At 40.1% G+C, this 14350-nt stretch overlaps 1 protein-coding gene and 1 long non-coding RNA gene across 5 annotated transcripts in view; one reads left to right on the top strand and one right to left on the bottom strand.

Annotated features, from left to right (window-relative positions):
• The window catches only part of chd2 (chromodomain helicase DNA binding protein 2), a 39565-nt gene that overhangs the window by 23727 nt on the left and 1488 nt on the right, over positions 1-14350 (bottom strand). Inside the window, exons 2-13 of one of the 4 annotated variants that reach the window (XM_061773288.1) lie at positions 11414-11645; positions 11190-11345; positions 10832-10890; positions 10388-10498; positions 3386-3577; positions 2781-2920; positions 2105-2330; positions 1532-1632; positions 1417-1458; positions 1168-1343; positions 964-1088; positions 122-338 (exon numbers count right to left, since the gene is read on the bottom strand). In XM_061773288.1, the coding sequence (XP_061629272.1) occupies positions 122-338; positions 964-1088; positions 1168-1343; positions 1417-1458; positions 1532-1632; positions 2105-2330; positions 2781-2920; positions 3386-3577; positions 10388-10498; positions 10832-10890; positions 11190-11345; positions 11414-11645 (1777 nt within the window). The remainder of the gene's footprint in view (positions 1-121; positions 339-963; positions 1089-1167; positions 1344-1416; positions 1459-1531; positions 1633-2104; positions 2331-2780; positions 2921-3385; positions 3578-10387; positions 10499-10831; positions 10891-11189; positions 11346-11413; positions 11646-14350) is intronic. The other 3 variants (XM_061773289.1, XM_061773290.1, XM_061773291.1) reach the window with 3 other exon arrangements.
• Positions 6599-9162, top strand: LOC133477930 (uncharacterized). The gene is made up of 3 exons (XR_009788522.1): positions 6599-8475; positions 8560-8616; positions 8701-9162. It is a non-coding gene; the product is annotated as an uncharacterized LOC133477930 (long non-coding RNA).

The following is a 14350-nucleotide window of genomic DNA, read 5'->3' as shown; positions in this document are numbered from 1 at the left end:
AGGTCCTTTAAAAGATGCTATATGTTTTTTTTTAATTTATTACTATTAATATTTGTAAGAAAACGGTAACGATTACCAAAACTGTTACGACCATTTTATGTCACTACAAAAGACTACCTACTGTTTTTCTGCTCATGACGTCACCGAGGTAGACCACTACATTCATGTCGGGGGCCCAGGTGTCAAACTCTCTCTGCCAGGACGTGAGCGTGGACAGGGGCACCACCACTAAGAAGGGCCCGTACAGCTGATGCTGGTGGAACATGTAGGACAGGAAAGAGATGGTCTGGATGGTCTTCCCCAGACCCATCTCGTCTGCCAGGATGACGCTATTGCACCTGAAGAGGAGGAGGGGGTGATTACTTACACTGCTCCTTTGACATCAATACTGATGAGCAACACTGTTAGACAGTCTATTGCTTACATGGTGGTTGTCATTACATTGAATTCATTAATGGGCTTTGAGGTGTACTGTTTTTGTGGCAGTACTTCAACACACCTCCAGCCAGGGAACAGTCAAAGTGAATATTTCTTTCTTGTTTCTCCCGAAGCAGCTACCAATACTCCATATAATCTACTTTGCCTGAAATTTAATATGGTGTACAAATTCTAAAAGGTGAGTTTAATGACTTATACCGTTTGTATAAAGTGCTAGTGTGCATATTTGTTTGTGTGATGTCACATCAGTTTGTTAACTATGCTAGCTAATACTATAGAGTGGCCTCATGTGCAGGTGGTTTGTTTACATTGAATAATTTTCACATTTTTTTGTTTTATGTAACTTGTGCATGATGTGTTTCTGGTTTGCTCATAATTTTGTTTGTTACAGACAATAGTAAATAAATCAATCTAAAGAGACTACCAGTCTGTGTTCATGAACTTGAGCACACCCTTCTGAACATTTGAACTCCAGGAGACATAAAACCACTTTTTTAATGATCCTCTCCATTTTAAACACACTACCTGCACCAGGAGTGAGCGAGCCAGTTGAGCCCAGCCAGCTGATAGTCTCTCAGTTCGAGGTTCTCGTCTCCAATATACGTAGGTTGCTTTTTCAGAGCAACAAATCTCGGCCTTTGTTTCAACACCTAAGACGACAGAAGATTCCCAACAATATGAAGCGTTGACCGTTTATAGCAAAAACACCAGTGCCAGTTTGACTCGTACCTTGCAGTCTTTGGAGGGGACAGTTTTGCTGGAGTTGCGGTTCAAGAAGCTGTCTATGCAGTGCTGAAACTTCTTCATAACCAGCGCCCCGTCTTCCCAACTGCACTCAGAGTACGGAAGGCCCATCCACTTGCACAGGTACTCGGGCTCGTTTGACATCGTCTTGTGACTGTGAGCTGGAGGAACGCGCACATTTAGTTGAGCGCTGTCTTCCAAACACTTAAATTGTTATAAAATATATTTACTTACATGGGAAGTCAGAGGATCCATGCGTTTTTCCTGTTTTGGTTGCTGGTGATGACATAAATCAAATTAAAATGGGAGTCTACACAAATATCTGCACTGTGACTGGATCAGCTCTTACCGATTACACGCTCCACAAACTGAAACTGCTTGTTCAAGTCTGCGATGAGCTCCAGCTGGCAGTTGTGGAACTCCACATCCTCAGGAGATGCCTTCTTCAACCTGAAATATTTTTTAATTCATATATTTACAGGGCGATTTAAAAGTAACTCCCCATTTTTAAGTACTTGTAATTTATTTCTGAACTATGATTCTTACAAGAAATGAACACGAGAAGAAAGTGTATTGTATGGAGTTTTATTTCAAATTCGATATGGGCGCCAGCATTAGCCACCAGTTGGTTTCTCAAGCCACCTGGGAACCTCATTAACTGATTTCACAAGGAACTCTTGTGGGATGGAAGACATAACTTCTCGTATTCGCCCTTCAAGTTCTTCCAAAGTCGTTTTAATTTATTTAATTCCCATACATCATGGAAAATTCACAAAAGGTTTTAGAAAAATATTACATCATATGAATAAATTATAAGTATTTTAAAATAGGGAGTTACTTTTCAATCACCCTGTATATATATTTTTTTATATATATAAAAAGTTATACTATTTGATTAGATTATGATAAAACATATTTTCACCATGCACTGAGCTCCTCATTTTTCCTTTTGAAGTTGTCCAGCTTCTTCAAACCCTTTACTTTCTGCTCTGTTAGCGAGTCCATGCTCTCCCATGTGTTGTGGATGTAAGACCAGCCCTTCCACTTGACCAGATACTGAGTTTCCCCTTCGTCGTTGTTGGGGTCAAAGCCTTCACAAGGGTCACCGTTTTCCTCCACAGCGTACATGGTTGTGGGAGCACCCGTGGCTAAGATCCGCAAAGACAGAAAATCACATTTAATATTAAGCCTCGTTTGCAGCAAACAGTACAGTTACACAGTAAAGTGAACCGCATTGACAGATAGGGCACCTAGTGTGGAGCTAGATACACAACGGTCCTTTGTGGTATTATACACAGCGGCACGTGCCAATAAAAGAGAGCAAATAATGTCTGACGTCCACTTTAGTAACTGTATTCCTCCTCTTTGTTGAGTAATTAGGTTTGTGTAAATGTATCACAAATTCACAGCTGTCTTTCATCTGTCACTGGCATTTGCCAGGCTGCTGCTTGTTGTGAAGTTTGCCACAAGTTAGCTCGAAACTCAAGAAGAAAAAAAAGTTGGCGAAGCGACAGCTCATATTATTGAAAACCTCATAAGTCAGGTCATTCGTAAGGCAAGGCACCACTGCGTATTATTTGAAATATGTTTTTGATCACCTCCTTTTTTGCCGATCCTGGTGTCCATGACTTTCTCGATGGTCTCGCTGTCATCATCCTGCTGCTCCTCGCACGCGTCGCCCGTCATCTCAATCAGGTCGTCAGAGTCCGTTTCAAAGTCATGTTGGTCTTCTTTATAGCTACAAAAAGGAAACAGCACCTACGTATATGATATACAGCGAACCCCCACATATTTAAGTTTAAGCATTTACCTAATTGCTGCTTTTTGGGGGTAATCTATCTTCCGTTATTCACTGACAAATGTAACTTTTCACTGTTTTTGTGCTCAGGCCAACTCCCTGTCTAATGTAAAAATCTTGTTTGGTCGCCATTGGGTGACATCTTGATGTCAAACACCTATGTTGAACTGAGAGGAGGAGCTTAATTTATTCAGGCCATAGCTTTGTCAAAAAGAAAAACATGCTTTTCTGCCATCTTGTGGCATCTATAGGCCATTACAAACCTTTTTGTGTGGCCATCAATTATTCACGGATTTTCGCCAAAGCGAGGAATAACTGTAAAAGGTGTACAGAACAACAATGCAGGAAAATAGTCGGATTTGTGGCAGTGTTGCCAGCAGCTTCACAAAAAAATAAAATAATTACCTTTTCACTTTGGTCGCCCCTCTTCGACGAGTTTGTCTTTTTGGAGTATCTTCGTCATCGTCATCATCATCATCCTCATCCTCCTCCTCATCCTCCTCCTCCTCGTCATCCTCTTCCTCAGGTGAGGATTCTTGTTTCTTTGATTTCCTTGCTTTTTGGGACAGTTTTTTGTTTGATGATTTCATCTGAGGTCTGTAAAAGAGCAGATGAAGGCAAAAGAAAAGGAAGAGGGTGTGGGTTGATCCACTTTAGAGAGACCAAATCAAATTTGGGACAATTTCAAATGTCTTCTTTAAAGCAGGAGTGGAGAACCTTTTTCCTCAGAATATGACCTCCAAGGTCCATGGGAAACACATACCATACAGTGGTACCTTGACCATGTTTGTAACTCAAATCACTCCCATCTTAAATAAACTTTCCCTCTTGAAAATAGATGGAAATGCCATTAATCTGTTCCAGCCCCCCGCCCCTCCCAAAAAAACACACCCACATTTCTAGAAGGAAAATAGCAGTGCATCAATACAGAGTAATAACATAGTAAAATAGAATGTAAAGAAATAAACAGTGTGCTACATTTTTTTTTAAAAATTTTTGGGCCATCCTTTCCACACTTTCAGCAACTCTTTATCTTTTCATAGACACAGGTTCGCAGTTTAGAAATGATTAACAGCCTTGGCTACCGTTTTAGCCTTTATCGACTCATTCTGCTTCAGTACATGTCATAAAAGTACCACGCTCATACTGCTTCACCAAGTTGACTACAAGCACAACTCGCTTGTGTTTGTTTTGGGATTTAAAGTTTTTATTCAACGACTTTCGTAAGATCCATTGTTAGAAAAAAAAGACATTTGGCACAAAAAGCAGAAAATGTGCCCACAAAATTTCAGCTGGAACAAATCGAATAGCTAACAATTTGATTAAAAAAACGGTTGATGCAAATTACTATGCCTTGAAGCTTTGCAGTGATCATTTTTCTACAGGGACTAAATGTTACCAATAGTCCGCACCACTCCATGTAGAATAAGTTGGCACAAGGGTGGTGAGCCAAGAGGAAAAAGAGACAAAAAACATGTATTTGACACTTTAAAAAGAAGCTAAAGTACAATGTGTATACTATAAAGCAGAACTAACATACCACAACAGCACATCTACGATCGCCAACACAAAGGTGTCGATGCTTGCCAATTTAATAGAATGTACAAACATCAATTCCAATGAAGTTGGGCCATTGTGTAAGACAAATGAAAACAGAATTCAATGATTCACAAATCCTTTTCAACCTATGTTTAATTGAATACACTACAGAGACAAGATATTTCATGTTCAAACTGATAAACTTTGTTTTTTGCAAATATTCACTCAATTTGAATTTGATGCCTGGATCACGTTCTAAAAAAGCTGGGACAGCGGCATCTTAACCACTGTGTTACATCACCTTTCCTTTCAACAACACTCAATAAGCATGTGGGAACTGAGGACACTAATTGTTGAAATTTTGTAGGTGGAATTCTTTTCCATGATTGCTTGATGTACAACTCCAGTTGCTCGAAAGTCCGGGGTCACCGTTGTCGTATTTTGCACTTCATAATGCATAACCACACATTTTCAATGGGAAAACAGGTCTGGACTACTGGCAGGCCAATCTACAACCCCAATTCCAATGAAGTTGGGACGTTGTGTTAAACAAACAAAAACAGAATACAATGATTTGCAAATCATGTTCAACCTATATTTAATTGAATACACTACAAAGACAAGATATTTAATGTTCAAACTGATAAACTTTATTGTTTTTAGCAAATAACCAATAACTTAGAATTTTATGGCTGCAACACGTTCCAAAAAAGCTGGGACAGGTGGCAAAAAAGACTGAGAAAGTCTTGAGGAATGCTCATCAAACACCTGTTCGGAACATCCCACAGGTGAACAAGCTAATTGGGAACAGGTGGGTGCCATGATTGGGTATAAAAGGAGCTTCCCTGAATTGCTCAGTCATTCACAAGCAAAGATGGGGCGAGGCTCACCTCTTTGTGAACAAGTGCGTGAGAAAATAGTCCAACAGTTTAAGGACAATGTTCATCAACGTACAATTGCAATGAATTTAGGCATTTCATCATCTACGGTCCATAAGATCATCAAAATGTTCAGAGAATCTGGAGAAATCACTGCAGGTAAGCGGCAAGGCCGAAAACCAACATTGACTGCCCGTGACCTTCGATCCCTCAGGCGGCACTGTATCAAAAACCGACATCAATGTGTAAAGGACCTCACCACATGGGCTCAGGAACACTTCGGAAAAGCAATGTCAGTAAAAACAGTTCGGCGCTACATCCGTAAGTGCAACTTGAAACTCTACTATGCAAAGCAAAAGCCATTTATCAACAACACCCAGAAACGCCGCCGGCTTCTCTGGGCTGAGCTCATCTAAGATGGAGTGATGCAATGTGGAAAAGTGTTCTATGCTCCGTCGAGTCCACATTTCAAATTGTTTTTGGAAATTGTGGACGTCATGTGCTCCGGGCCAAAGAGGAAAAGAACCACCTGGACTGTTATGGACGCAAAGTTCAAAAGCCAGCATCTGTGATGGTATGGGGCTGTGTTAGTGCCAATGGCATGGGTAACTTACACATCTGTGAAGGCACCATTAATGCTGAAAGGTACATACAGATTTTGGAGAAACATATGCTGCCATCCAAGCAACGTCTTTTTCATGGACGCCCCCTGCTTATTTCAGCAAGACAATGCCAAACCACATTCTGCACGCATTACAACAGCGTGGCTTCGTAGTAAAAGAGTGTGGGTACTAGACTGGCCTGCCTGCAGTCCTGACCTGTCTCCGATTCGAAATGTGTGGCGCATTATGAAGCGTAAAATACGAAAACGGAGACCCCGGACTCTTGAACAGCTGAAGCTGTACATCAAGCAAGAATGGGAAAGAATTCCACCTACAAAGCTTCAACAATTAGTGTCCTCAGTTCCCAAACGTTTATTGAATGTTGTTAAAATAAAAGGTGATGTAACACAGTGGTAAACATGACCCTGTCCCAGCTTTTTTGGAACGTGTTGCAGCCATAAAATTCTAAGTTAATGATTATTTGCTAAAAACAATAAAACGTATCAGTTTGAACATTAAATATCTTGTCTTTGTCATGTATTCAATTAAATATAGGTTGAACATGATTTGCAAATCATTGTATTCTGTTTTTATTTATGTTTAACACAACGTCCCAACTTCATTGAAATTGGGGTTGTAGTGCTCGCACTTTTACTACGAAATCACAGAGTTGTAATACGTGCAATATGTGGCTTGGCATTGTCTTGCTAAAACATGCAGGAACATCCCTGAAAAAGACGTTGCTTGGATGGCAGCATATGTTGTTTCAAAACCTGTATGTACCTTTCATCATTAATGGTGCCTTCACAGATGTCCAAATTACCCACTACCACCATACCAAACCATACCATCACAAATGCTGTCTTTTGGACTTTGTGTTGATAATAACCCAAATAGTGCTTTTCTTTTTTGGCCCGGAGGACACAACATCCATGATTTCACAAAACAATTTGAAATGTGGACTCGTCAGACCACAGCACACTTTTCCACTTTCCGTCTCAGATGAGCTAGGGCCCAAAAAAGCCAGCAGTGATTCTGGGTGCTGTTGATATAGGCTTTTGCTTTGCATGGTAGAGTTTTAACTTGCATTTGTAGATGTAGTGACGAACCGTGTTCACTTGCAATGGTTTTCTGAAAGTGTTCCTGAGCCCACGTGGCAATATCCTTTACACAATGATGCCGGTTTTTAATGCAGTGCTGCCTGAGGGATTGAAGGTCAAGGCATTCAACGTTGGTTTTCTGACGCTTAAGTGCAGCGATTTCTCTAGATTCTCTGAATCTTTTTATATGATGGACCATAGATGATGAAATCCCTAAATTCCTTGCAATTGTATCTTGAAAAACTGTTGGGACTATTTGCTCACGCACTTATTCACAAAGTGGTGAACCTTGCCCCGTTCTTGCTTGTGAACAACTTAGTCTTTCTGGGATGCTTCTTTTATACCCAATTATGACACTCACTTGTTTCCAATTAACCTGTTTGGAATGTTCCAAACATGTTTTTTAAGCATTCCATAACGTTCCTCGTCTTTTGTTGCTCGTGTCCCAGCTTTTTGGAATGATACAATATTCCCAAACCAACCCCCCCAAAAAATAACGTTCATCAGTTTGAACGTTAACTCATTCCCTGCCAATGTCGTCCAAAGACGTCATTCAGAATCTATCTATTCCCTGCCAATGCCGTCTAAAGACGTTAATGCCGTTTTTTAACAGGGGATGGGTGGGTGGGTGGGGGAGGGTCTTGTGCAGTTCATGTGTGATCGTCAAGCCTCTGGATAACTGCAATGTGGAATGGCACCATGTAGAGGGCAACAATGCCTTGAGGTGAACGTCCCTTCCTCAGATTGAAGAAGAGGAAGAAGAAGGAGGAGGGGGCGGGCCGGCCGGCGGGATGCAACAGAAAAGGAGAAGAGACAAACATAATGGCGGAAAAGAGAGAAGACAAAATGAAAAATATCCCCAAAAAATTAATAATAACAATAACCTTTCGGTACTAGAAATTTATTGCACCAAAGCAAGAAAAATATTCCTGCGACCGACAGGAATGACGCCTTAGATCATGCAGGGGAATGAAGGATGACGCTCCGAGCCGATCGCTTTGCTAAGTGATCGCGCAAAATGCCATCCCATACATATGGTGAGATGCTCACGGCCGCTTGCCAGCTGATCTTCTGCCGATCAGGATTTGAGTAAATGGGATGCGGAATCGTGATGAGTGAACTCCATCTGGATAACCAGCCGAGCTTCATCCCGAGCTTCCTCCGACAAAATTTACTCGTTTGCAGGTTGCGTTAGCGACATTTAGCGAGCAAACACGCGCCTTCAATCCTTGTTACATGAAAACAATTTAGTCCCACTCGTTCACTTTACAATGTAAGATCTGTTACCAGTACTGATTTGAATTTTCCATTTTGTCCATCTTGCAGGAATTCAACACCCGCGAGTCAAACGTCTTTCAGGATTGCGATGAAGAGAAGTAATGTTTTTTTTTTACCCTTTAAAACACGTCATCAATAAAAAGTATTCTCTAGTAAACATATGTATTTTTTTAAACTTACAGGTTATACAGCCAGCAGACGTTCGACTCCCATTCCAGTACGTAGTGCAGTCAGAAAAGGTAATTGAAAGCTTTTTTCCCCCCTCCACGTCAGCAATTTCAACAATGTATTTTTATAGTAAGTTATATTTCTAAACTGCACAGGTTGTCACTACTTATGCTTCAAGCATAAGTAGTGACTGGTTTCAAGGAGAACGACAACCACACAAGATCCCATTCACTGCCAACAGAAAAATAAAATCTAGATGTGGATAAAACTTTGCTAGATTTTATGCGCAAGGTAATAAATACCTGGACGATTGAGCAAACGGTAGAGGAGGAGAATTTGGAGGAAAAAAGGTGCAAGTGTGGGAGGACAATTTGTTCATGCATTTTTGTCTAATGTAAATTCTGTACATCATTATACTTGTAAATAAATTATTTTTCTGGCATAAGTAATTGTCAGTCATTGTTCTGCTTGACACATCAAGACACATCAAGCAGAACAATGACTGACACCAATATTTTGTTTTCTTTTGTGAGAATGTCAAACATCTGAAAATAAAACAACACTACAAAAAGGCTGTTTTCTCCGTTTTTTTTCTTCCAGAAACAGATTTGGCTGAAAGTAGCCTATATTTGACTGCTGATTACTAAAGAATGGTATAAGCGGGAGACAAAAAAATTTTCCTGATGAAAGAAGAGAGTCTGATCTTTCATTTGGTGGTTTTGGCGTTTACATCGTCATAGTACATAATATTCTGTGGGGCTTGAAAAATCTGTGAAATTGCTCGAACATTCCTGGCAGTCTCGGGGTTCCCTGCTCAGGAAACGGCTGGCAGTGAATGAGTTAAATATCTTGTATTTGTGGTGCATTCAATTAAATATAGTATGAAAGGATTTGCAAATCATTGTATTCTGTTTTAATTTAGATTTTAAACAACAACCCAATTTCATTGGAATTGGGGTTTGTATTGCAAAGCCCCCCACGAGTGGTCAAAGATAGACACAGCCACCGGTTGTGTACTTTCAGTTGCTTTATTGAACAAACTAACAAAAGAAACACGCAATAAGCATATTCATACATGAGCACAACTGACACCGAGGGATTTAGGGCGCAGAGTGGCTAACCTGAGCTAACAAGAGCAAACTATAGTCTCATTCATTGACACCTACGTCACTCACCAGGCCAGGCTTCGCCTTTTAAAGCCACATCCATTCAAAGTTACAGATACTGAATGTGAGGATGGCGACCGCAAGTGGGCAAAAATAATACCTGCGCCTCACATGCATATTTTGTGTTGGTATTGTTATTTTACTGGATAGAATTATCAACTTTAATAATAACCAATAGCTGCAGTCATACACAGAACACAACTGTACCCCTGTACTTTCACTGCAAAGTAACCAACATGAACTGATGATGGCCGGATGTTGTGAAGTTCGCTGCTGCCATCTAGTGACAGAATGCCTGAAGCTCACCCGTCAAACAAGCAAATGGCTTGTATCTTGAGTCAAAGTACACTGTATTCCGCAACAAGTAAACAAATAAGATATGAGCATGTGTGGGCTATACCCATCAACCAAGCAAATGGCTTGTATCTTGAGTCAAAGTACCACTGTATTCCGCAACAAGTAAACAAATAAGATATGAGCATTTGTGGGCATTGTGTTTTGGGACTTTTATCGCTGAGGGTTTTTTTTTTTTTTTTGCATTTTTAGAACTGCATGGCAGACCGGAACAAATCTTCCCAACCCTGCTTTAACTCAACCATGCAATAGACATAAACAATGTGGAAAAAAGATGACCAGCGGGTATCTGTCTGATGGCCAGGCCTCGCTAAGCTCTTACCTTCTAGCAGGAAGTCTTCTGGATCTAACTTTTTTCTCTTCCTGCTCACTGTCTGTACTGCCGGAAGCTTCCTCCTCGTCATCATTTGAGTCATCATCATCTTTCCAGATACTTCACAACAAAGAGATGCCACAAGTTCACCCACACGGCCCATCACCGCTGTTTTAATTCACCAATTGCAAATTTGTCATTTTGGGTGTGGTTATTACAATTCGAACAGCGCGAAAGAAGTTACTAATTGAAGTATTTCGAATGGAGATAATGTCTCCACCTGGCTGACTGCAATCTGACTTGGCCCACAGACACCCAGTTCCAAATGAGAATAAATAATACGGAACACAACAATATGAACACAAAATCAAAATGCTGAGCAAATGTATGTATGACATCTTGACTTCAATGAAATGATATGAAGTGGACAGATATCAGAAGACAAATACTCACTCCTTTTTTACACGAGAGCTTTTTCTTTTTGGACTTTCACTTTCTGAGTCACTGCTACCCTGTGGAAAAAAATAAATAAAAATCAATACAGTTTTTAAGTATCCAGTTTTGACTGGAAATTATTATATATTTTTTTTTAACTACAACAGGTGGTCCACTGTTTACGAAGTTATCGACATATGACATTTTAAGGTTATGAACAGCATACTATTAACTAGTTACATAAGAATTTGTCAAAATTCAGCACCATACTTAGGATTTCTTTAATCTGATTGTTCAATATTTATGGCCTGGAAGTGCTCTTCATTTTCAATTACAACTTTACCACTGTGTTTGCATACAAATTTGGATGACTTGCCACAATAGGAACTGAACTCTGTCGTAAACAGAGGACGCCTGTCGTGATTGTACGGTTTCTTCTGTTTACCCCAGCGCCGATGTTCAGACGAGATGGCTCTTGTCTACTGCGGTTGGACCTTCTGACTCCGTACACGTCTGGATGCTCCTCCCACATCTGTAATAAGATAATAACGACCAGTAATATCCTGAAAGTAGAGCACAAAGTTGAAGGTGCTTCTATACCTTCTTAACGTCAGCTAGGCGTTCCTTCTTCTTAACCGGCTTGTCTTTGAGATCGCCGCTAGCTTGCCTCTTGGACTCCGCAGACTCACTGCCACTCCCTGAGCGACTCTCAGACCCCGATGAGCTGTTGGACTCCGAGCGGCGGGGATGTCGCCTCTCGCTGCCATGCTCGCTCTCGGACTGACTCCCCGACTCTGACGCAGAGCGGTTGGATTCTTCTGAGGCTGAATTGCTATGGGGATAAGAAAACAGCCCATTTCAAGTTATATGTTTACAGTACACCACTGTCTTCTGTATTTGTTGCGGGTCCATGTAATCATGGCAAAGTTATTGATCGCTTTAAGTTTATTTGTCAGGATGATTTTGTTTTTGCGGCTTCGGTAGTTCAAAATACATCAATGTTGGATGAAAGCTCCACTACTTTGAATCTACTAGTTTGGTAGAAAGTGGTAGAAATTTTATTTTTAACATTAAATATAGCACAGCCACACATACTTCCCTTTCATCACATCTCCTCCTCCTCAGTACAAGCAAAGCCAGGCCTTTCTGTTTTAACTACTCAATGTCCAAACCAGAGAAAAAAGGCACCAGGCTACTTCCTGTTAGGTAGCTTAGCAACCAGTGCCAAATATTAGTGATGGAACAATTATCAGCCGGGCCGATTATTGGCAAGGATATTTGGCATTTTGTCGCATACCAGAATCAACCTTTTTTTTTTTTTTTTTTTTTTTTTTTAAACATACTACAGCTGAAAAGAGAACAATTTAAAACTGGGTAGACTTCAGGGAACCATTACATTTTCAGTTAACTTTTTGAAAGATGCTGCTGACCCTGGGAGCTCCCTGCACTTTTTGTTTTGATTTGATCTTAAAACAAAGATAAGTGAAAGATTAACATTACAGTTATATTAAAATTTTGGAAAACTTACTGTAGAAAACTTTAGGGAGCTATTTATTTGTTTAAGCTTTCATTTAACATTATAAGCCATGCTGCTAAGCCTGGGAGCTCATTGCTCTTTTTGTTAGAATTTTAAAACAAAAATTTTTATTGTCTAAAAATGACCATGTTGCTCTGCTTCACAGTACAAGGGGACGGAGTTTCGTTCCTACGAACACGGAAATACAGTGCGCTGCTCAGTCGCTGATGATGCACCTTATGCAGTACGGCGAAGCTCGTTTATGGACCGTAACCGCCGCCAGAAATGACAACCGTTCCTGTCGCCGGAGCTGCAGTGTGGGTCGTTCCACAGCTTGCTGAGCGGCTCATGGCTTAGCATGCTTTTTGTGTTTTGGAGGGGCTGAACAGTTTAATGACTTTTCAATGGGAAAATTGAAAACGAGGTTGGTCATGGAATGGATTTTACTCTTTAGTCAAAGTACCATTGTACATGGAAATAATTTGTTTCCCCATTTCTTTATGTGGAAGGTGATACAAGTTAATGCAGGTACAACTTGCTGGGGGGGAAAAAAGTTTTCAAAGCTTGTTTGGTCCAAAGAGAAATAAGAGTATAAAATGAGAATCGTGTGGTCATTCGCTTTGTCTATAAGCAAAGGGGGAAAATAGATTAAAATTGGAAATCTGATATTCTAATTTAAGGCTACATCACCTACCCCTATCTATCACTCATATTTCTAGGTAATTCTATGATGAATTATATTATCATTAATGGGATGAAAATCTCCAGGCAAGAAAGTAATATCAAACTGCACTATCCCCAGGAACAATTAGTTTTAAACCTCTTGAAATACTCGTACCACATAAATGTCAAATCGAAGTGCTGATGTAATCTACTTATGTGATGAGATTCCGCCATTAAATCAATGTTAAAGGTTGTTGTGAAGAAACAAAGAACCCTGTCACGTCTGTCTGCGCTGTCGTTCCGCACTCGAACACATGAGGATGCCATTCACCAATAGATTTAGAGCTCTCAAACTGAAGCGCCATAACCTAATGTGCAGTTTTTTTTAACCATTCAAAAACGTATTAAGTCTTCATATGACATTTAAAAAAAGGGTAATAGCCATCACTTAAGTAGTAAGATATAAATACTCGGCGACCTCTGCCAATGACCAAACACGGAAGGAGAAGGCTACGTCCCCTTTAAGTGACTCACAATGAGTGTCACGACTGATGAAATGTCGAGTTTCTAATGGTCAAAGCGTTGCTCGGTAATATTGCAGCCAATTGTGGGGCGGTCTGTTCTAGACTTCCGGTTCCTGGGCCATACACTTTTGCACACATGAAATGAGCAAACTAAGCAGGGAGAGCAAGGGGACCATTTGAAGATTTTCAACAATATTTAACTAAACGTGGGATACTCGTTTCAAAATGCGAGTGCATTTCATGTTTGTTTCCTTACTGTGCTCCACAATGTTAATATGTAAAGAGGCGCTTTGGCTGCAAACAAGAACGAGCTCAATTTGACGCTTTACTAAGCTAACCAAACTAAAATGGCTGCCACGAGTGCACAATACACTAAAATGAAAGTAGACAAATATTAGGTGCTCAAATGTATTCAGTAGTTTATATAAAAATGTGTGCATACAACAGACATTTCATCTGATGGTGAGGATTTGCATTTGGTTCTAAGAATTATATTTAAGCAACTACAGAACATAAACCAGCCCCTCAATTTACCTTTCAGTAAGTAAAGCTTCTCTGACAACATACAAAATGTTATTAGTTTCTTTATTTTGCAAAGTTGGGTGTAAAGCAAAACACTACAATATTCCTACTGTCTACATGATTTTAGATATGAATAAAAGTGTAACGTGACAGAAATAAGTAGCCACACAAAATAGCTTAAGTTGCAATTAAACGTTCTTGATGAAATGTCTAAAGTCACAAGACAAAATACCAATACCCAAAGTAGCTTGCTTTAATGGAAATGATACAATCTTGGTGATATGCCAGTCGTCATATTTGGCTACACGCTAA

The sequence above is a fragment of the Phyllopteryx taeniolatus genome, chromosome 5, assembly GCF_024500385.1.
Source record: "Phyllopteryx taeniolatus isolate TA_2022b chromosome 5, UOR_Ptae_1.2, whole genome shotgun sequence".
Taxonomy (NCBI): Eukaryota; Metazoa; Chordata; class Actinopteri; order Syngnathiformes; family Syngnathidae; genus Phyllopteryx; species Phyllopteryx taeniolatus.
The sequence above is the reverse complement of the archived record's forward strand: the minus strand, read 5'-3'. Positions and strand labels throughout refer to the sequence as shown.